The sequence below is a fragment of the Diadema antillarum genome, unplaced genomic scaffold (genome assembly GCF_040938485.1).
Source record: "Diadema antillarum isolate AM-2024a unplaced genomic scaffold, OU_Dant_1.0 seq00000493_RagTag, whole genome shotgun sequence".
NCBI lineage: Eukaryota > Metazoa > Echinodermata > Echinoidea > Diadematoida > Diadematidae > Diadema > Diadema antillarum.
Window position 1 is genome coordinate 81,523 of NW_027271454.1, and position 25,052 is coordinate 106,574.

General features: G+C 37.4%; 1 protein-coding gene across 1 annotated transcript; it reads left to right on the plus strand.

Moving 5' to 3' along the window:
- Positions 1-1,759: 1,759 nt before the first annotated feature.
- On the plus strand, positions 1,760-20,595 carry LOC139733813 (complement factor H-related protein 2-like). Its single transcript, XM_071644617.1, has 6 exons — positions 1,760-1,967; positions 10,787-10,990; positions 15,454-15,660; positions 18,690-18,908; positions 19,661-19,879; positions 20,348-20,595. The coding sequence occupies exons 1-6, from the start codon at positions 1,898-1,900 to the stop codon at positions 20,593-20,595; spliced, it is 1,167 nt and encodes a 388-aa protein (XP_071500718.1). The 5' UTR covers positions 1,760-1,897.
- Positions 20,596-25,052: the final 4,457 nt, after the last annotated feature.

Sequence of the window (25,052 nt, forward strand, 5' to 3'; positions counted from 1 at the left end):
AAATCGGGTAAAGGGTGTAGGAGGGGCAAATAAAATACGGTAGGGGGCACAATGTGCCCCCCCCCCCCCCTTGGGCTTTATAGGGTTAAGTTTTCTCTTCTTTGTCGAATGTGTATCAAATATGCTTCTGCTTCGGCTTCTTACCCTGTGCATTGCCATCCTCCTGATCTTCTTTCACAACGTAAGACATTTTATAACGTTCCTGCTTTATTTAAGCATCTATATTCAAAGGAATGAAATATCTTTCATATCAAAATTGACCGTCCAAACGTTCTAAGTCCGTTAAAAGTCAATGTTTGTATCATTGTATTTCTGTATAGTTCTATTTACCCTCTAAAAACCGTTAACAAATATATGTTCTATTCGTTGTGTTCTGCATTTATACCGAGAAATATACAAATGTTCGATATGCTATTAAAAGAAAGTGATAAATCAGTTCTTAACAATGTACAGACGAAAGTGTATCGTTTATGGTAAAGTTGTAGGCGGGTTTGCGTAGTGAAGAAAAGGATAAGATTGTTGGTTAAAAGAAGCTTATATCTTTGCACACTTGCTATATTTTATTGCCTTCGTTACTCATATCTCTCTCTGTGTCTTTAAATTTCAAAATGAGGTCAGTTTTTTTCTACTGATACTTCGCGGACGTTTCCTCTTCAATTAAATTGAAAAGACTACATTGAAGTTACTTTCAGTTTTACCTGATTTTAGGGCCCCAGTATTTTGCACTTAGGTTAAAGTAGTTGTACTGTATTAAACGAAAATGAATGTTAAAACGTATCCTTCTTTTTCTCATTTAACCATTCAAGTTTTTGCATGATTCTGCTACAGAAGTAACTGTCACTTTTTTTTTGACAGACAATCATTGATTTTAGAGTGCTTTCTATATCACTGACAGATTACATATTAAGCTGGCTGGACTTCAATAATATATGCAAAAATTCAGATAGATGCCAACATTCGTCATTTTGAGAGTGGAGCATTCGGTTAACTCTCGCTTCGTTATTTTCGGAATTAGTAAACCTTAGGAATTAAAGGTCTTTTGATAATTCTGCGGCAATATATATAAAGAAATAGCAACATTTATTTATGACCAAACCTGGACCCAAATATACAGAAGTTCATTTCTGAAGTACATAAGATGAATGATAATAATCAGACAATCAGGGTAAGAGAAAAAAAAAGCAGGATACTGTTAATAACGCACTGAATTGTTGTTTCTAGGTCTTGACTGTTTGAAATAAATGAAATTACGTTAAAATAGATGACAGTATGATTATAATGCATTATGCCTTAATAGAAATGTAGCATTTATCAAAACCATTCAATGATCAAGTTAACTCCTTTTGAATCCTAGTCTTCATGATAAAAGCTTAGAATTACAATGATACTACTACTACTACTACTACTACTACTACTACTACTACTACTACTATTATTACTACTACTAACAATAATGATAATCATTATCATAATCATAATGATAACAATTATAATGCTTTAACAATAATAGTTGTGATAATAATGACACTTAATAATAATAATGTTAACAATAATAATAATACCAATAATAATAATGATATTGATTATCATATTATCATTATCATTATTACAGCTTAGAATATCATAGCACTGATTCCTGACGATTCGTGATATTTGTAATTGGATACATCTGGCCACAAGGGCTTTTGCCTTTAAATGAAGACGGAAATCCTGGACGGGGGCTGCTGTTCAAGAACATTTGACTACCTTCCCACCCCACCACTTGGCAATTTTCTTTCGGCAACTATACAGTTCATGCTTATTTGTCTCTGGTAGCTGACATATTCTTGGCCGCTTTCGTGAAATCACTTTCCTTGGTATTGGACAACTATCAACTCTGCGGCATTTAGCTGCCACTATGGCAAGGCATCTCAGTCTTACAGTGCTGTGCGGTCTTTCCGTCGTCTGGTTCATGGTTTTTGATGCCGGTAAGTGTGGCTTAGACTTAATAAAAAATAATGTGAATAATATTACTGTCATATCGACTTAAGCAGTGTTTGACACTTCTTGTGCATAAGGCCCTATAACGTAGATACAATATTTTTAAAGGTTTTTTTAAGGTCGTCTTGTGAACCTTTACAAACGACGAAGACGTAGCAGACATAATAAAAACGTTTTGTAAGGTCCATTGACGTTTTTAAAACGTTTTCCAAAACAAAACAAAAAAGCCTGTGATATGCCGTAAATTCTAAGTCTCCACGTTGACATTACATATGTATATGTACATTGTAAAAACGTCCATTTTCCACGAAGACTTATGGAACCTGAACAAAAAAAAATAGTTTAGGAAACGTTAAAAAACGTTATATGTTTGCTGGGATACATATGTATTTTTTCCACTCATCACGTCCCCTTATTACCAACATATTATCTGGACGCATGAACTTGATGATGCATGCTTGATGAGCATGATTTGTTTAAGATTGAAAGAAGAGGAAGATCAATCTGCGAAGTGATATTTCCAGCAGGATATGAAAGACTTGAAAACTTGGTGCATGACTTTGTGTAACTTATTATGTCTATTGATGGGGTGCATTTTTATTTTGTTGCTGTTTTCCATCAACACATATTCGCTGAAATAAGAGAAAAAATTACTCTGCGACCTGAAATTTGTACTAGGTTTAGACTTGAATACTTGAATACTTGGTGTATACTTTATCTATATAACTTCCTTTTTTAAAAATTGGATGCATTTTTGCTTTGTTCCTGTTTTCCATCAAAACATATTCTCTGAAAGAAGATGAAGAATTAATCTGGGACCTAAAATTTGTAGCAGGATTAGACTTGAATAATTGGTGCATGCCTTTATCTAACTTCTGTGGGGGTTTTTTTCGAATTTGGTGCATTTTTGCTTTGTTGCTGTTTTGCAATCAAAAAATATTCGATCATAAAAAATTGTTCAAGTTCAACATTCATTTTTGTTTCAATCTGTACACGCATGTCTCATTTATGTCCGGATGTACACACTGTATGCTTTATTGTCTCGAAAATACCAAAAAAAAAATGACTTTATTTCATTTGTAATATATGTTCAATGCAGAAAATACCCAATAAATTCATATGAATTGAAAATTAAAATTCAAATTCGAACAATTTTTACCGTTCACCCACATATGGATCCTCTAACACTTAAGCCTATACAAGGGGCGAGTAAAGTGTAACGAGTACCAGCAAAAAAAAAAAAGAATACAAAGCAAGAGTGTAGATAATAATTAGGGATGACGTTCACTTTCTAGGGCCCCGACAAGACCAGGCAGGGTTGCAGAAGCAAATTCTGTCATTTCGGCATTCTTTCCGCGACAGATGCAGAAAAAAAAAAGTGTGCGAATCGGCTTGTCCTGGGAGACTCCTAGGAATTTCTGCAACGTGACTGCAGACTTTCCTGGGAGTGTTCTAGGAATCACTCTGGAAGGGCGCGAGATCAATGCTATAGGAATATGGTGATCGTGGTCGGACAGCGCAGACACAATGATCACACAAGAGTGGTAGAGTCCTTATAATTATTACAATCAGGGTGACGTTTCCATAACGTGAGTTAGACATGCGGACAATATAAGGAAATATTCAAGGTCATAAATTTGGCGATGACATTCGAGTTTTCTCATTGCCTTTGCTTCAAATACAAGCTGAAAGAAATGCTCAACTAGCACTCATTTCAAATTTTTGAGGTTTGTCTCATCTGGGAGAGTAGTCTTTTCTCTACCTATACTTTTAAAATCGAAACAAAATCAAAATTGAGATAGTAGCACAATTCTTGAACCATATATTTTTTCAGAGATGTGCTTCCTTTGCCGTGAAATAATATATGTTTTCTTTGACGCTTCTGTAGATCATGCCTAAGCGATCCCAATCTTTCTCTCTTTTTTTTTTTTACTCTATGAAACTGCATCTCCTTACTCTCTCAATATTTTAATTGATGTTGAATGAGATTGGAGTGTCCAATTCAGATAAGTAAAAAAAAAAAAAAAAACATTCAAGCTTAGAGGTCAGTACTGTGAACTACGGTAAGGGACCTTGCCCTCTTTTTTGACTTCCTGTGATTCAAAGGCATAATACTGCATTCATTTTTTACTTTCAAAATCCTTTCGCTAGTTGAAACTTGTCGATTCTGCCGTGTCTTGACCACATGTCCGCAGCGGCTTCGCGTACGTGCATTCTATCTGCATCGTCATCGCGCTGAAAACATTCCGGGTGTTTTCTCCTTTCATTCGCGAAGCTGGCCAAACCGCAGGATTCTATGAGGAGCGTTTGCGGAAATGGCGGAAGTGTCACGGAAAGGCAGGATGTCCGCGTCAGATTTGGGACTCGATCAAAATTCGGACGCGGAAATTTCTCTCTCTCCCAAAGGTGCGGAAGCGCCCGGACATTGTTAAGGAATGATAAAGAGAGTAATGGGACTCTTTCATGTCCCGGTCACACAGTGCTTTACGATGGGTTACGTCCGCCGCGGATAGATACGGATGAGTGGACGCAGGGGGACGCAGCCTGGACACAGGCATCCGCAGGGTCGTATGTAGACGTAACTGTCCGTAACTAATCCGTAAAGAAACGCAAAATGACGGTGCCAAGCCTGCGAAATTTTCAAATGTTCAAAATTTCGCAGAGGGACTCCACGGATGCAGACTTACGCAAGTAACCGTAACTAAACTTAACTATCCGTAGCTGAACGTAGTTATCCGTAGCTTGGACGCAGACCATCCGCAAAAGTTTTACCTCCCGTCCATTTGCGTCCACCGTAAGTATCCGAAATTAACCGCAAGTTAACGTATCACAACACTTACGTCCGCTTACGGACATCTACGGACAGTTAAGGATGCTGCGGACAATTGCGTCTTTTGACGTTTTCCGTTTTCCACTCCCATGGGAGTAGAGACTCGCGGGAAACCACCACAGCGCATGTACCTGAAGGAATACTGAAACACAGTCGGAGCGGTGAAGCGGTACAACCGCATGGTCGAGTTATGAAATTTCTCCCATAAATGGTCAAATTAAGATGGAACCCATCACAGATGACATCGGCTGACCCCTGGTGCTGAACTTGTTTTTCTTGCACATTTGAATGGATATTATTCGAATGAGTTCAATGTTTTGGGCAGGGGATGGGGTGACAGCAAGATTTCCTTACTCTATTGTTTAACTTATTGAACGATATTGTATTTTACTTGTGGTATGATTATGTTATGTATTCTATGCATTTAGTCTTACAGTTTTCTGGGGGTTTTTTATATTTATTTTCTGATATGTTATATCATTTTGATTTGAAATTTCTTCATAAATTAGTTTTGAACTGAAATCTTACACTTTCTGAAGGGTCCCATGTCTGATAAAACACACAGAGTGCAGACACAGTTCACACTTGCCAAGATACACTTTATTCTTCTCACCACATTGCTACATTACATGACTCGTATCCGCACATATCATATGCATAAAATAAGGCTATGTATATTATCTTTTATATGAAAATAAATATCAACATATTTTTTCTAAATAGCATTAACAACAATAAAACAAAATAACTGCACATACGCACTTGCACCCTACATGTAACTCACCTTATACAACCTTTGCACTGATGCATTTGTACGTACCCTATATGCAATACTCCGTTATACAATTTAATGTGTATTTAATGATCTGTAATGAAGCATAAGCCCTAATATGCTTTTCCAGAGGCCGTCAACAAATTCCTGCAATTTGTATGTATTAATTCGATTGAAATATCAATGACTTTTCAATTGTTTTTGTATGATTATAACTCACCCATACAATATTTCATAATTGGTACATTAAAATGATGACATTTATATTCATTTTGTGTTGGATATAGTATAATGAATATTTGAAAATTGTTTGTTACATTGTATTATACTTTGTGAAAAATGCAGAAATAGAATAAAATAAAATGAAATACTCTATGATGTGCATTCATATTTGAGTTGCACAAATAAGATCAAAACTTCTAGTTCAAAATATCATTTTCTTTTATTGCTATAAAACAAATTAAAAGGGATACGAAAATTCTTCACAACTTGAACGTGACAGAATTTCAGTTTTTCCCCAGTGTACAATATAAGTCAGTCCGAAATGTGATAACCTTGCTGACATAAATACACTGAATTAGCAAGGATCTTCAGAGAAATCCTCGGTGTCCATAATTATTCATAACAATCTGTAACTATCCGAAAATATCCGCAACTCTCCGTAAATATTCGCAACTCTCCGCAAGTGTTCAGAAGTATTCGGAAGGTACCGCAAATCGAAGGAACGAATTACGTGTCAATTCGTAAGATTATCCGCAAGTGGACGTAAGTATCCGCATCTGGTCGTATCTGTCCGTATCGCCCGCATTTTTTCCCTTATGTTTTGTAACATTTTCTATGGACGGCGAGGGATCCGCGGGAGTCCGCAGAAAAAATGACTATTTTGGACGTAACGCCGGACGCAGAGCATTATGTGACTGGGGCCTTAAGAACATGTGAAGAGGGGCTGCGGAATGAACGCGGAATTACTAATTTGCTTTTAGCGTCTTGTCCGCTCCCAGGCAGGTTTACAGAAGGAAATGATACAGGCCCGTAGCCAGGGGGGGTGCGTCGGGTGCGTACGCACCCCCCCCCCCCCCCAAATTCTGAAAGGTCCACTTTTTCATAATAACGGTTTTTAGCAATTCTCAAGATAACAATCCAAATAAATATAAAGGCACATTATATGCTACGTAAATGTGGAAGAGTACGTTCAACAATGTTAAAAATAATTGTACGAAACCCTTTTGTTGTATGAACCATCGGATCGTCCCCATGCACACAAACACAAATGTTATGTATCAATTTGTGCGAGCTATTATTATATTGGCACTGCATGCCATGGCCCTTGGCGCGTGTGACCGGTGTTTTTTTTTTTTTTTTTCCACTGGCCGCCCGAGTACGTGCGATTCGTGGATGACATTGAGGTTGACACTTGCATTTTTTCACAGGAACAGAGGTAAGTGGATGAAAATCTAATAGCCTCAAGTTTACATTATGATAAAAATTAAAGAAATTTCCTCGAAATTACTATAATCGAAAACCTGAGACATTTTATATCTATGTCTCACAAAGATATAGTACATGTACATATAAGTACATGTTGGCATGATAATGCCTGGGGATAGATTATTATGTCAACTATTTTCCATTATGAATGCATGCTCCAATCAAATTGTGAAAAGGTGGTCATGAATTAGCATTTCTTACGAACGATCACGAGAGACAAAACAAAATGAAAGGCCTGTCTTACTCCAGTTCTCTATTAGTTATACATTTTCTCATGTTGTGACAGTTCGATTGGTTCTCATTTTGAAGTGAGCCAAAACCTAAGAACATTCTCACTTATAATTTCCAAAGAGTATTATGCAGGCACGCAAACTCAATTTAGTTGTATTTCATTTAAATGTAATGGGTAAGAGGGTATGATAGAGAATGCTGAGCTATGAAGTAAAATGGTAAAGTAAAAAGTTTGTCAGATAGTATTACAAAAGCCTGAATATTGCAAGAGCTCCGGAGTAAAAACAGTCAGGGAAAAACCCTATGTATGATAACATTGTGAGAGCGTTAGACTGCATTGTGACGCGTCGTTATTTGATTTACATTCTTTATTCATCTTTTTCATAAAAAACACAGGTAATGAGCCGGATTGGGTTAAAATTCTTACTTACAGCTTTGTAGAAGTCTGAGTCAACAGTATCACACAGTACTTCAAGACGTATTAGTACAAACGATTTCTTGAGCCTGCACCGTTTCAGGCTCTGTTCTGGATACGGCGGTAGAAACTCATTCTTTTTTGTTGTTTATTTTATCATTATTTACTAATCTCTTTTCTAACTTACAGGTAGCGGATCTCTTTGCAGGCCAAATTCGGAAATGTACTGTTGATTATTACTTATACATTTTCTCATGTTGTGACAGTTCTATTGGTTCTCATTTTAAAGTGAGCCAAAACCTAGGAACATTCTCACTTATAATTTCCAAAGAGTATTATGCAGGCACGCAAACTCATTTTAGTTGTATTTCATTTAAATGTAATGGGTAAGAGGGTATGAGAGAGAATGGAAAGTGCTGAGCTATGAAGTAAAATGGTAAAGTAAAAAGTTTGTCAGATAGTATTACGAAAGAAACTCATTCTTTTTTGTTTGTTTATTTAATCATTATTTAATTATTTCTCTTCTAACTTAAAGGTAGTGGATCTCTTTGCAGCCCAAATTCGAAAATGCTTAGAGACAGCTAGTAACCAAATATATATATGTACTATAATTATTTTAATAAATAAGAAATAACCATTCCAGTATGTATCTTAGTGTGCACAGTAAGACAGATCAAATCAAATAGGATAACATCTGAGCACTAAGCCTGAGGTCTGAATTTGCACTCAACTTCTTCCAATGGCTAACGGATGTTTGATTTTTGAATTTCACTGACCTCCAAATTTCACAAAGAAAACCTTCTTAGCATGATGGTTAATATGACATTTGACTGATATTGGAGATGTTTGCGAATCGGATCTACTACCTTTAATATTATTAAATCTAAAATGATTATTTGAAAGTTCGGAAATGCTGGAAATATCCTACCTCAAGGAGGCAAAATATAAATGGTTCACATTTACAATTCATTTTGTTTTAAAAATTTTCTTATTTATTTTCGTTTTTGACAAACTCGCACACCAACGGCTGATATACTGTATAGTAAAGTGAATGTTTCATCTTCCAAACAGTATGGATGGAAAACTCCAACTGAAAGGTGGACACCGTGACCATACTCGCTAAAGAAAACGCGTAATAGGGGTCGTTTTTTCTCACGGATTAGATGGAAAGTGTGATGTACGAGCGTATATAATCAAAGGGTATCAAAAAGGCCGAAATTTGGGAAAATGGTATATTGTTCAATCATGATGAAGTACTTCTTTAGGGTGCAGGAAACATTTAAGGAATACTTGTTTTTAAGGCCCAAAAAAAAATCATATGATCATTACTCGTTTAGGGGCCATTTTGAAAGTCCATGTATGAGCATGGTGTCCACCTTTTAATTGTCGCTACCCCTCCCGGGACAGTATCAAAGGACCGTTTTGTTAATTAACGCAATCCCCCCTTCCTTTAAAAATCCTGGCTTCAGGCCTGCTAACGCGGGTATACAATAGAAAAAATAAAAGTTAAAACAACACCAGGAAAATCACTATTCTCAATTTTGCGGCGCGCTACGCGCGCAGAGTCTCGAACACAATTAAACTTTGCAACTTCCTGGCAAAATGAGTTTTTACTATTTCCTAGATGAAATACCGTAACGCGATTGCATGCAACAGACAAAAATACAAGTTTCCTCGAGACTTTAAAACGTCATTAAAACAGTCAAAATTCACAATTTGCGGCGCGCTTCGCGCGCAAATTCTTATACAACTTTTGTAGTTCGGTCGTCCAAAGAATATATATATATATATATATATATATATATATATATATATATAATTGTGTGTGTGTGTGTGTGTGTGTGTGTGTATGTGTGTGTCATCATTGGTATTGGTACCGAAGGTCCATTTTTTTAGTGACCGCACCCCCCCTTGAAAAATCCTGGCTACGGGCGTGTGATATACATTAGTGACGATGTGGAATACGAGTGGATGTATGTATGTGTGTGTGTGTGTGTATGTTTGTATCATTGTTTTGTCATTTTCTGGGTACATATGTTTCAATGCATTGTGTCTACAGGTTGTAACAATGATAGCTTGGTCTCAATTTCAATTTTCTCTGTACTTTTTTAAGATGATTACGAGTACTTTTTACAATAATTATGTTTTTAATACCTGCATTACATCTAACAGTTATATTCTTACTGTATAAAAATACACTCTGCATGATATAGTACTTACACACGACATTTCGAGTTATCCCCGTATTGCAATCTCTGCTTTTTATTACATCATTCTTTTCCATCGATACAGTAACTTTTCTGTAAACCTTGCAATGTATGTATTGCCGTTCGAATATTCACATGATGATACTTTATAACTCGCTTTATGTTTGTTATGATTCACTCTGTAATTACATTTCATGCAAATTGATTAATCAATACATGATTTGTGTAACAGTTGCTTTGTATTTTGTTCTAACCTTTTGTTGGATTGACATAAATAATTGAATTGAAATGAATTGAACTGAATTTAATTTAATTGAACAATAGTAATGGAACTAAATAATGTGATAATGGACGTCTTCATTGTCTTTCGAACGTGAACATCTGCGTAGGTGGCTACAACTCTCTCAAGCTAAACATGATTTCTGTTTTAAGTATTGTTGTTATTATCACAAGTACAATGCAATGTTGTTGAATTATTCTCGCAACACTTACTGTGGTTTTGCTGAAGTTAGGGAATTTCAACGCCGAGTTGACGTACTCATTGTTTCTTCAATTTCTGTTTTTTTTTAGGCATTGCCTTTTTACATTTAAAGATATTTCAATTTCCTCATTAATATAGACTTCAAGACTGCAACACTGTTGAAATTATCAAAGTTCTTTGCAACAAATGGGGGGTGTTAGTGATGCAAGTTAATTATGTTTGTGGGGTTTTTTTTTTGTTATGTATAATGCTCACAAGGGACTGAATTGCAAGAACACGTTTTTATTATAAGAAAGCAGTTGAGCAACAAACTAGTAGACATATAGGCTGTGCTAAATGAATAGCAAGACTGGAAAATGTTTCTGATTTTTAATTTCTCCAGCCCGTGCAACCAACCAATGTTCTGCCGAAGGCTTGTCATCAGGGTCTTACTACGTCTCTGACGGCAGGAATCCGGTTTACACGCCAAGCAGCACCCAACAATACAGTCATGGCACCGACATCAAGGTCATTTATCGACAATTTCTACCGTGGATAGCAACTACCTGCCTAAATGGAACGTGGTCTCGACCGTGGCCAACATGTGGTAAATAAAGCACTGTCTCCCTTCTCTGCAACAATGAAAATATACTGTGTGTGTATATATATATATATATATATATATATATATATATATATATATATACTTTATACAGTGTATGTACGTATGTTCCTTTTAACCACTATCTTCAGATTAAAAAAAAACCCCGTTATTGTTGATGGTAGATAACGCTGAGAGGGGCAAGTTGTATAAATCATGAGAGCATTATATTGCACAATTTGGATGAAGAGTCACTCATGTAATTGTAGGTTTATGACCGACGTAAGTTTCCAAACACCCTGATAAGATATATGAGTTTTATTTCGTAGGCTTGAGTATAGTATTAGGAATGTATTGTGATATCACAAAGACCGACGCACGTACATGTATAGATTAATAGATAAACAGCTGAATAGATCGCAGATAAGTATAGTGTGAATAGTGTGTGTGTTGTATATGTGTGTGTGTGTGTGTGTGTGTGTGTGTGTGTGTGTGTGTGTAAAAGAGAAATAGAAAGACGGAGTATTCATGATCCCTGTAAATGTTCGCAATAAAGCATCGATTAACAGATGATTTGATAGGGTCCAAGCACGCTTTTAGCTCGTGATAAACATTTTCCAGACTTGCTGTTCATTTGGCACAGCCTATATGTCTACTATTTTGTTGCTCAACTGTTGCTCAACTGCTTTTTTATAATATTTGATCAAATCTGTACACAATTATCCTCCAGTCCTCCACTACGCTCCAGTGAATATCATTTACCATTACTACCTTCAATCTTGCCCAAAATACATTCGTTTTCACTGGCCCGAGGTTCTGGAACAGCCTTGATAATACGCTAAAAGATGCTCTTACTTTACCTTCTTTTAAATCAGAACTGAAAAAAAAAATTCTTTTGTCATCCTCACGTAAACGAACAAACAGATGAAATAATTTTTTATTGTTATTTTCATTAAAAACACCTAACAAATAAATTAATAATGAGTATATTTTTAAACAATTTAAGAGTTTGTGTTTTAAGCTAAATTCGTCAAGAATTTTAAGTTCTTCTTCATGCCCTGGTGACCTCTTCAGATAACTGAATGTAGACCTTGTCTTGTTTTTGTTTCCCTCCCTTTCTTTGTCATGCCTATCTTTAGTTTTATTTTCTGTCTATCCCGTCCATGCTTTTGTTCTTGTGCTTGTCATAGTCTTTTTTTCTGATTATTTCGCCTAACATCAGGATATCAAAATCTTATACATGGAGTCATTAACGGATCTTGAGATGCCCCCACCTTCTAGAGTAATTCACACATTTTACAAGCAATGCTTTTCTTTTGAATTCCTCTTTTCCATATAAAGTTATAAATTGAGATTGTATTGCTTACTTGTTTATTTATCCAAACCAGCGTTAATATCAGTATGATACTTGTATTCATGTTTTGTTGAAAATTACGGGATTGAAAGTAATTTTTGATGTTATGTATTCATGTAAGCGTTATGTATATTATTTGTATTACTCTATATGGAAGTAAAATCATTTTGAATTGAATTGAATTGAATAGAAAAAAATGCCCCCCCAAAAAACAACAACAACAAACAAACAAACAAACAAACAAACAAAAACAATAACAACGCACAAAACAAAACAAAAACGAAAATAATTGAAGAACATCGACAAAACCCATGTCTTTCAGAGAGTTCCTTGTGGAGGTTATTCCGGGGAGCTGGCCGTAGACCCCTTCCCCGTCCCGAAGCAGCCACTCCTCCCCCCATCCCAAACTAAACACGCCCCGCAGCCAGTGACAAAGACAGCCCACAAAATAGAACTTAGAGTAGGGATAATCAAGAATGGCTATTATGTCGGTTATAGAGTAGACCAACTCTTCACATGGGTAAGATTTCCGGATACTTGGTATAATAAATGGATACATAGATATGCTCTGTATTATTGTCGGCAACATAAAAATGTTTAGTTTTATATTATTATAGTCTTATGTTATACAGCACACAACACGAGGATATTAAATTGGTGCTATTGCTGTACACCCCAAAATAACCAATAACACTTGAATGCTCAGTTGGATATGATTACATTTTGATGAAACGCACGCAAGAATATGAAATTAATCATGTATACTATTATTGTATTTTGTCATATAACTACGAATTCATTGATGACATGATCATTATAGACTCACGTTCGTCAGAATACTGTTACGAGTGCAGCCTTCTCCAATCAGTATCCAAGCATTGGGTTTCGTCAATTTCTATAGACTGTCTCCCCGGCTGATATTTATGTCGGATGTGGTGGCTTAGTCCAAGCCGGTTATGGAAGAGGTCCCTGCAGAATTTGCACGGGAGTTCGAGGTTGTTCGACGCGTCCTCTACAGTGAAGACGATGGCGAAGAATGGTGGCTTCCACGCTTGGTAGTGAGGGGCGGCGACAACCTCATTGTTGGCAATGTGCACTGCAAAAGTCCGGTGTTAAATAGTGAACACCGAGCTGGTGTTAAATTTTCGGTGCTCATTTATGGTGTTAAATTAACACCTCCGGGTGTCATTTCCAAATTTTAAACTGTTTTTTGAAGAGTTTCTTAGTAACTGCACTTTTTGTTGATTTTTAATTTAAACAAGACGATCAAGAATTTTACATTAAAATACTAGATTTTTGAAAAAAATTTGAAAATGAATTTACACCAAAGTAACACCAGCTTGTGTGGTCTCTTATTGAAGCTGGCCGGGTGTTAAACCATTGATATTAACACCAACAAATATCAAATCAACACCATGTGGTGTCATTTTTGAATTAACACCAGTACAGTGTCAAAATAACACCAGGTGCGGTGTCAAATTAACACCACGAAGTGTCAGGTGAACACTTTTCAACACCATCACAGTGCATTTTCAACACCTGTGGGTGTGGTCCTTTATTGAAGTTTGATCGGTGTTAGATTTAACACCCATGGTGTTAAATCTAACACCGATGTTTTTACAGTGTGATCTTCCCATCAAATATTACCGACCTGTCGTAGTTTACATTGTTCTTAGCTTTCGAGATAATTGCTGTCTCAGCGTCCAGGTCTCAAGCGTCATGAGCGTTTAGAAAAGAGTAAAGCAGGACAATTGCATGGAATATCATTATCTTTGTCCGGATGATCAGTGCGTGATTGAGGAAATTACCTATACTCAATCTACAGAAGGCGGAGTGGGCTGCCTTGATCTGGTTCTCATCTTTTCACATGTGGCTGTCTTTAAAAGGATGCTCTGAAGATATGAGATAATCGTATGTTCAACTTCTTCAAGGGCTTGGTTGTTGATGCAGACTTTTTTTTGGGAGGGGGGGGGTGGGTAGTCATTCTGACTAACTTCTGGAACAGGGTCTTGGTCTGCGATGTGTTCACCTACATCCCAAAGCTCTTTTATATTTTGTTGATCAAGTGGCTCACGCAATTGATAATCACTCTCATTTAATTACTATTTTCTTGGACTTCTCCAAGGCCTTCGACACAGTTGATCTTGATATTCTACTCCACAAGTTATCACATCACGGAATACGTGGGAAGGCCTTGGAGTGGTTCAGCAGTTATTTAGGAAATAGAAGGCAATTTGTTACAATCAAATGAATTTTGGCGTTCCACAAGGAAGTTTATTAGGGCCACTATTATTTATTGTTTATATCAATGATTTTTGTCAGGCATCCGATGTACTGTCCTTTATCCATTTTGCTGACGATACCAGTGTATTTTTTGCCCACAATGATGTTAATTTTCTTGTTCAAAAAGTCAATACTGAATTACAAAAAGTGAATAATTGGGTAAGAGCCAATAGATTATCATTGAATACCCAAAAAACGAAATATATGATTTTTAGTAATACTGTTGACACTTTGAGTACAGCTATAGTTTTGAATGATTTTCATTTAGAACGAGTTTCACATTTTAAATTCCTTGGAATTATTGTTGACGACAAACTTTCCTGGAAGTCTCCCTTCATGAAGATGGTGATAGCAGTGACATCATGGAAGTCGTTCTGAAAGGATCTTGTTTTCCCAGATCTTGAGGATAAGATGCATAAAACGATTTCTAAGCTGTTAGGGATGTATTTTTCTAGTCCTAGAGCTTATCTGGCGGGGGACATACAAAGGTGGATTGGATGCTGTGGGATGTTGCGGAGGAGGTCGTGAGGAGTGCGTGTGTGGTTGTTAAGTAGGCTCTCGATGTCATATACATTCATATATGTCCATACACATATATATATTTCACTCATTGACTTTACGAAGAAAAAAAACTGGAAATGCATTTTTACTAGTTTTTTTCTTTATGTATATATATATATATATATATATATATATATATACATATAGATATATATATATAGATATATCTTGTACACACATGTTTTACGTAAGTCATTTTTTCTAATATTTTAGCAATGATAACAATATGGTCATGTTAAAATGCTGCTTCAATCAAAAATGATCTCTACAGGTGGCTGTATGCCAAACTCCACGACAAATGGATATTACCAGATAGCTTTCCCAAAGGACGAGGAATTCCAGAATACGTCATCAATGGGCTACACCAATGGAAGCGAGATTGCCGTCCGAGTGGAGTGTGATACCGGTTTCCGCCCAGGGAGTGAACGATATACCACGTGTGTGAATGAGGCTTGGTCCTTACAGTGGCCAACATGTCGTAAGTTAACTTTGCTCCCAGGTGAGTGGGGAGGGAAGATATCGTCAGGAAGATGGGAATTAAAGGGATCCCTCCCCCTCCCCCGTCTCCTTTCCCTGAACATGCTGAAACACAAATATTTTGAGATTATGTTCTTATCTTCTATACTTTTTATCTTCTCTTTCCCCCTATTTTTTTCTCTCTAGCTCTCTCCGGCATTACTCATAATGCGGTAACATCAACGCTGAACAACGTTTGTCATGAAATCAGTATTTTTTTTTTTTATGTAGAGCCTAACGAAGTACAGTTATTGTGGATTGAGTTAGCTCAGCTTTATACATTTGACTTAAGGTTTGGTATGTATGACCAGAACAGTTTGTAACGTATAGATGTGTGAACTTTTTCACTCTTCAGTGTTAAACAATGCGTTGCCATGGTCATCATATTTCTTAACATCAAAAAATGCAAATAAATGTGGATTGAGCAACTTCCTCAGTTTTTCAGCTTATGATTTGAAAGTTGATACATGTGACTTCATATTTTGTCATTATCAAACAATGTGTTACCACGGAAACTGCATTCTTTAGGAGAAAAATATCAATAAGCAGTGGATTTTTGCTCACTCCATTAGTCTTTGAGCATCTAAATAAAGCTTTTGGCAAAATGTGGTCAATTTTGAATGAGCAGAACACACCTTTAATCAAACATGACAATGCATTGTCATGCTAACTTTTTTTAAAGAAAATTCAAATTCCAGTTTTGGTTATGAGCTAACACCCTCAGGTTTAGGTGGGGGTATCAATCACACTTAGTGATAGTTATAGTTACCTTTGTATTTATGGCATTTAAAGTGCACATTTCTTTTGTGTAATAATGCACTGTTTGCTATTGCTTGTAACAGTTTTACCTTGATAGTTGATTCTGGGTGCATGCACTGGTCGGGGAGGAAGGCCTCGAGCCTCGGTGATTAAGTTTGGGTCGACACGGTTTTAATTCGTTAAGCTGGTATCTCACTGAGCGGCGAACGTTTAAGAATGTGGCGAATTTGAGATTCGCCAACTTTTCTGACGAATCGTTGCGAAAAATCAAGGTTTGTTTCTGCCATTAGCGACAGTTAACGACTTTTAGCGTTGTTTAGCGACAATTAGCAACACTTGAGCGATTGTTTGCGAAAGTGTTTGCGAAACACAGGCGACGACTATTAGCGACTGTTAGCAAATGTTAGCGACACTTTTGCAAATATTAGCAACTGTTTGCAAATCACATGCAACAATTTGCGAATGTTTTGGGACCTGGAAAAGTACCAGGCGATTATGTATAGTCAGACCCATTAAACGAACGTACAACCTTCCACTGCATTCAGATCTCTTGTTGCCACCTTTCAACATTGATTTCCAGAATATGGAAATGAATTTCTGCCAAGGAGAGGATCAACGTGCTGCTGTCCTTGAAGAGCTGCTTTCTGGCTGTTGCTACAGCTTTCGTGCAGCTTAAGAGAAAGAAGATGAAGAAAAAAAAAAGGAAGAAGAAAAGAAATACTGTTTGGGTCAGGGAGTGGTTGTTGCAGAGGACAGACTTTGGTCAATATGAAAAGCTTTTGCAGCAATTACAGTTATGATGGAGATGTCAAGAGCTTCAAGATCTTTCTTCGAGTGGAACCTTGCCTGTTTCAGGAGCTTTTATATAGGAACCATAATTCTTGTTCGCCAGCAGTGGCGAATCAAATAAAAATGTTAGCGACACCGTATTACGACCGTTGCGAATTCTTACGAGTGCATTGCGAATGTTTGCAACTGTTGGCGAAAATACAAATTCGCAAAGAAATTTTGAACATGTTCAAAATTTCTTTGCGACAAGAAAAACTGCTTGCGACAATAAAAATCGTTTACGAACTATCTTGCAACTGTTAACGAACCTTTTGCAACCATTTACGAACCCTGGCGAAATCCAAAATTCGCTACGTTCGCAAACGTTCGCCGCTCAGTGAGATACCCCCTTAAATGGACCCGGTACGAAATCCGACCGGGTGTGACTCTACTATTACACACTCAATTTCAAAATCAAATTTAACGACCCTTCTGTGCCTGCTTAAGTGAGGTAATAGTCCTGCGGGAAAGAACACAGTATCCCACAATGTGTTCACAGTGTGTTCACATATTCGACAATGTAAAAAGGTTCGAATTTCTACAGTGTGACGATGATTTCACACTGTGTTGTGGTTTTCAACGGAGAATTCACATATTAATGTTCTGTTTTATACTATGAATTGATGACTCACAATATGTTCTCAATATTAGCCGTGAGACTTGTGGGGGACTGAAAAAAACATTCATTGAGACTGTGTCATTTTATAGATTTTAGCTTCATCCCGAGGTAATTTGAGTTCCGGTTACTGACTCGTGCTGCATTGGATCCACTCAAACTTTTGATGGAGTTTCGTGGCCATACAAATATTCTGTAGGAAAGGCGCGCAGAGAATTCTTTACACCATAGGTTCTAAGCAACGGTTATTATGACTTAGATGCTGACGAAATCTCTGCAATCTCTGCTGCTTAAAGGAGCTAGAGCTCCGGGTGATTTTCAGATTTTTACATTTGAACAACTATAAATTATCTATGTTGAGGACAGAGTTTCAGAATTTGTGATAATTGGAAAGAAGAATATGAATATTTTCAACATTTAGAATACATTGCAGTGAACAAGAATGATGACATGGCAGTGTCACCATACGAATGTATGAGTTGGGGCTCAAGGAAGCAGAACAAAAGAAGAAGGCATGCATAGATAATATACAGGTGAACTCGCAAGCAAGCGGTATATGAAATTACTCTGCTACATTTCTGAACTATATGTGAACCTCCTATGTCATCATCCTTGTTCAGTGTAATTTGTTTAAGTTTTTTCAAAGTATTGTTTCTCTGCTCAAGAACGACAATAAGTTCCAGAAATATATACATGGAGTTGTCGATTTATGTACTACATGATGTGAAATTATGAAAATCGTCTGAAATGTCCCTTTAATGCGTTTTATATTTCCATTTTCTTTTCAGGTCCCAGTCCGAAATGCATGCCACAGAATACGACGGTAGGATGGTACACCGTGACGGTGAGAGGGCAGTCTGACCAATTTTCGACTGCCCCGGATGAAGGATACACTGACGGAAGTAGTCTCAGGGTTCGAGTCACGTGTGTTGCGGGTTACCGAGGTCAGTCACGTCTCCGGACAACTTGCCAAAACGGGAATTGGTCTCCACCGTGGCCGACGTGTGGTAAGAAGTAACTTGCGCCATCTGGGCTATTCATACTTACCCTCCGTACAAAGTCCATGAAGTAATATTAGCATACGTAGAAGGTAGTATCCTATTTAGGGGCTGTTTGTCATCCTGCGAGCATGAACAACTGACAAAAACGGCAAAACGAAATCAAATTTTTACACTGCAAAAGGACTATAGTTAAAGGCCTACGTACTTTGTAGAAATTAAATTGAACGACTCTATACCAATGTGTCTATACTAGATACACTGAATAACAATGAAGGCCTAGGCAGCTTCATGTCCGACTTAGATGCTGGGTTCGATGACAGAAAAGCAAATGCAACAACAAACAACGAAATACACGAAACACCAAACAAGCAAAACTCTACAAAAGTAGCAAGAAAGCTCACTTAGTCTTTTATTTCCTTAAGAAGATAAATTGACTTTGCACTAGCTGGATATAGGGGAGCTGGTAGGTATAAGGAGATAGAGTAATTGATTCTCTGTACCATTTTGGTTATCTCGTATATTATAGGCATATCGCGCAATCTCGTTTTCTCGGAACGAGTAGTGGAGAAGACGAGATCTCGGACTAAGAAGAAGAAAAAAGAGAAAAAAAATGCATGGTTAAATAATACGATAGAAGCACAGTAGTTTTGATACTGATATCACTATATTACGTATATTTTTGTTACCAATTTACAGATTTCCCTCCATCAGTCCATTTTCTCAACATTCTCACTCATGCTCACACATTGCCTTTGCAGAGGTTCTGAAATGCCGGCCACCTGCTAACCCAGCTGGAAGCTATGATGTTTCCACCATTGGTAGCAACATGCGGACCCCTCCGACTGACGGGTACAGACATGGGGACGCCCTCAATGTCAGTATCTCGTGCAACAACGGTTATCACATCCAACCTAATCAGGCCACAGTTTCTACGTCTTGTCAAAATGGTAACTGGATGGTTCCATGGCCATCATGCGGTGAGACATGAATCTCCGACATTATCACCCCTTCAGCAATTGTTTATTGAAGCGTAATTTGTTTTCACTTTGTGTCGTGTATCTTATATTTATGTAGATATTACTTTGTTTGAAGTGATATCTGGCACTTCTATCATTTAATCTGATTGCCTTTGTTGTTAATTTGTTTATTCTTCGTCGATCGCTTTCAATTTGATAACAACATTACAACCCAACCTACTAATGAGACATACAGCAAAGACTTCCACGTAGTTTTTTGTAGCTTTTCTTTGAGCAATATTTTTTTTTTCAGATTGTTAACAATGAATTGTGAAATGTATACTTTGTGTATGTCTAATCATTTGTTGGAAAACGTCTTTGAATTTGATTAAATTGAAGTAAGGTGAACTGAAACGAATAGAACTGAATTGACACGACTCTAAAACCACAATTATTTTTGTTTTTGTTTTGTTTTTTACTCTGATGCAGAGATTCGTAAGTGCACACCACCTACCACACCATCAGGACGCTACAGTATTTCTCTATTTCGTTCCAGCGAACAGGTTAACGAGTACACACACGGGGTCACATACGTCGTCGACATCGAGTGTAATCCAGGTTATCAAATTCACTCAAGTCAGCCAAGTGTGTGGTCGCGATGTAACAACGGTGAATGGTCGCGACAGTGGCCGACATGTGGTAAGACAGATGTAGGCGCCTTTCAGATTCGGATTTAATGTTGTTGTCATGCACAAATAAAAAAAAAAAAAAATGCCATTAACATGTACAGTTTGGATTTTTTAAAAACATTTTTACATTTGGATTACAACTTAAGAAGAACAAATATAAATCGCAACAATTTCTAAATATCAAACATAATTTCACAAATTCACTTGCAACATTTAGTGCATGACTCAAATTTTACAAGAAGACACACACACACCAACGGTGTAAATCCGTAATGAGGAGGGGGGGGGGGGGTGATCGGCGATAGTCACCATCACCACGATTACAAGCCCATAACCAGACAGGCGCAGCTCGGGGGGGGGGGGGGGGGGGGGGGGGAGGGGGAGAGAAGTTTGGTTCCCCCCCCCCCCCACACACACACACGCACACGCACACACTTTACAGGGATCGAATGTCCCACTCTTGCAGCACTCTGGCACTCTGGCAGCAAAGATATAAAGACTTTTTGTTCTTGTTTTTGTTTGTTTTGTTGGTTGTTTTTTTTGCTTGCCAGCCGACTTTCGGCGAAAAATCACACCTTAAAAGTATGACGACATTTTTGGGGTGTTTCCCTTGTCTTTTGATGTTCTTTCTCATCAACTGACAGGCGATTTTGACACCCCCCCCCCTTTCAAAAACGTAGCGCAGCCCTGAATAATGCCAAAATGAATTCAATAAAATGATAATATGGATATCCATTTCTTTGTATGTCATAACGTATAGTGATTTTTTTTCCTGTAGCTATTAATTGTATTCTTCAATTTTTTTTATTTAAGTCAATAAAGCAATCATCCCAGGGGCATCGTTCCGTTTTAAGGATGGTGGGTGGGGGAGGGACTTGTAGTTGGAATATCTGTGCGAGGGAGTGGAGCGACCTAACGGGGGGAGGGTGTGGGACGGGGGTATCCCTCCCTCCCACACGAAGAAGATTTTGCATTTTCAGACCTGAAATTCAGCGATCTGGTGCACACTTTTGGTGAAATTTGGGATTTTTCTCCTATCAAAAACAAGTAAGAACTAGAGATTGGAATTTGTCAACACTGACAAGTTAGGTGATACGATCTATTTGGAAATCAATGATTTGAGTCCTGATCCCAATAGGCATGACCATACTGGTTTCATTTGTGTCGAGGGGACATTGGCCGTGTGATGTTTGGATTCTCATTTAGAAAAGGGAGTCAGACCTGCCATCTTTGGTACCGAATTCCGCATACACTAAAGAAAATACAAAATGAAATATATCTGACCTTAGACCTCACTTTCCACACCCAAGATGGCATCTGAGCAAAAAGTGGTTATTTTGCGAAATGATTCTTATAACATGGTCTTTGCTTGTGCAAAATATGGGAAAGATAAGACATGTATTCACCAAGATACAGGATGAAATATAAATGACCTTTGACCCTAATTTATATACCCAAAAGATGGTGTCCGATCAAGTAGTTGTTATTTTATGAAATAATGTACGTGACATGAACTAAACATGTGCAAAATATGGGGCTGATACGGCCTGTTTTTCTTGAGTTATTGCAAAGAAAGTTGCAAAAAGAAAGTAATATGAAAATACATCGAAGCTAAGCTTTAATTTTAGCCAAGTTTTTCGACGTGATTTCGACGCCGTATGAAAAAACGAAGGACACATAACGATAGCAAAAAGTCTCAGCTACAACATATTAAAATCTGGGAGAAATTCACCGAAGGGTAAGTGAGCTAGTGCTCGATACAGACAATCGAGTCAATTTTCACATCTAGAAAAATTTCCTCCCTTAGAGATAACACGTCATAACGAAGATACAGAAAGAAGTACATATGACCTATGACCCCACTTTGCACAGACAAGATGGCGTCTGAGCAAAAAGTGGTTATTTTGTGAAATGATTCTTGTAACATGGTCTTTGCGTGTGCAAAATATGGGAAAGATCGGACATGTATTCACCAAGATACAGGATGAAACATTTTTTAACCTTTGACCCTAATTTACATACCCAAGATGGTGTCCGATCAAGTAATTTTTTTTATTTTATGAAATAATGTACGTGACATGAACTAAACATGTGCAAAATATGGGGGTGATAGGGGCTTTTTTTCCTGAGTTATTGCAAAGAAAGTTGCAGAAAGAAAGAAATACCTCAATACATCGAAGATAAGCTTTAATTTCAACCAAGTTTTTGACGTAATTCCGACGTCGTATGAAAAAACAAATGACACACTGGCGATAGCGCAAAGTCTCAGCTACAACATCGAAGGGTTAGTGAGCTAGTGCTCGATAAAGATAGTCATGTTAATTTTCATTTCCAGAAAAACTGCACTCCCATAGAGATAACACGTAAACTGGTCAAATTTGACAAGATTACTTTCAATCCATTTTTGAGAGGTAATACCGTTGTCCAATCAAAATGTTGTAAGACAACATGAAAGAACATGTAATAAGCTACAACATACTGAAACCTGGGTGAAAATTGGAAAAGGATAAGTGAAATACGCTCGAGTGAACTTTAAATTTGATGACGTCATTTTGAAAATTTACCTTTTTTTATTTTATTAAGAAATTTGATATCTTTTAATCATTTTTCCAGCATCGCTAACCCATGAAAGGATATGTACAACTCATCAGCTTTTAGAATATGCAAATAAAATGGGGGGTCACTGTCCATCCTGACGAGTAAAATCGGATTTTAAATTAGCAGTTTTTTTTTGGCATAGTTGCACTGTATATCGCCATTGACGCGGAATTTCAACTTTGACGGGCCCGTATGACGTCATATAGTGTCGGATTGACTTGAAACTTGGTAGAATCATTCCTTGACATTTCAGACATCCGATCCGTCTGAAAAAACGGGAAATTTCTGTTGCATATGAGGTGTGCGTGCGTATATGCGCGCGCGCGTACGCGTCTGTCCAATTTTTTCAATATTTCAAAAAATGCTTCAAATGGTCTGAAACGTGTGCAAAAAAAAAAATTGAGCTCGATTGGAGCATGTAAATATTTCAACCCGCGCGTACGCGAACGAAGGGTTGAGATGAATTTTGAGAATATGAGTTAATTTAACTTAACTTGATATATATTTGACGTAAATTTCATTGAAAAATTCTATTCCATTAATGAGATATGAATGAAAATGTGTTTTCATATAATGACGTCATAGTGACGTCACGGTCGACTGATCACTATGATTTTATTTGATCTGTCATCTTTTGGACATGATACATATATGGTATAAGTTTGAAAGTGATAGGCGCGCGATGGGACTTTCTGAGCTAACCTCTGCACAACTTTTGAGGAGAAAGAAGAGAGAATCCGTACAGATACAGAAGGTGATCCGAGAGGATACTCGGATCACCTAAAAAGAAATATTCATAAATAATTGAATGACTACATCGTGGTATTTCAGCTCTTGCCCCGCCTACTGTGAAGGCCCACAAAATAGTGGGGCCTATCAACGGCGTAGCCAGCATTTGATCTTAGGGGGAGCGGTTAGATGCGGGGGAGCAAAGCGATTGAGGGGGGGGGGGGGTGAGATGTGGGAGGGGGTTTCCCCCTTCCACAGTGAAAGCTTTTTGCATATTGATGTTGTAAATGGTGCAATTTGATGCATTTTTTTGCATCGACTTGAAAGAGTCACACATGTTTAAGGTAGCAGCAATGGCGTATCTAGGGAAAACGGCGCCCGGGGCAACCGTGAAAATTGCGCCCCTAATTTCTGAAAAAGTGTTCAACCCCAGCCCCATCCCAGTAGGGACTTTAAAGAAAAGTCCACATGATATGCTTTTCCAAGCACTTAAAAGGGGTCTTATTGAGGGTGATTTAAATGTAGTAAATTATTGTATTTCATCCCACAAAACATGGAATTCTTGTCTATTTTTGCTTACTAAATCTTACAATTCTAATAAAGATATAGTGACGGCCCTATAGATAACGATTTATAACAACAAACACAGGGATTGAAAAAAATACTCTTAATTAGTACGAGAGAGTGAGCCGAAATTTGTATATTTCTGCGTCATCACTACGCTTTGTTCTTATCTAATTGTTTGATTTGGTTTTTTGCGCTCCCCCCCCCCCCCCGTATGTTCGAAACCGTGGGTGCCCTCTTTTGATCCAATCGGCGAGAAATTGCAGCCGCTGCATAATCCGTGTAACATTTTACTTGCTAAATATAAAAATATGTATGAACGCGATAGACATTGCCATTTTGTCCGCGTCATTATGACGTTTTATTCTTATCTTCTTTTTTTTTTTGATAAATTTTGACGATCGAGCGCAGCGAGCGAGCCGAAAATTCTTGTATTTCAGCTTATAAAACGTGGAATTCTTGTCATTGTTTGCTCATTTAAACTTAAAATTCTAATGAAGATATAAGTGATAATAGATAACGTAGCTATACTCAAAATAAGTACGCGCGAGTGAGCCGAAATTTGTATATTTCCTCGTAATCATCGCGTTTTGTTCTTATACTTTTTGTTAATA

Bases quoted from the DNA above. Each gene is read 5' to 3' on its own strand.
- LOC139733813 (XM_071644617.1), top strand. From the start codon at position 1,898: ATGGCAAGGCATCTCAGTCTTACAGTGCTGTGCGGTCTTTCCGTCGTC. The intron at 10,991-15,453 runs GTAAATAAAGCA...TGATCTCTACAG, and splicing joins TCGACCGTGGCCAACATGTG to GTGGCTGTATGCCAAACTCC. The intron at 18,909-19,660 runs GTAAGAAGTAAC...TTGCCTTTGCAG, and splicing joins TCCACCGTGGCCGACGTGTG to AGGTTCTGAAATGCCGGCCA.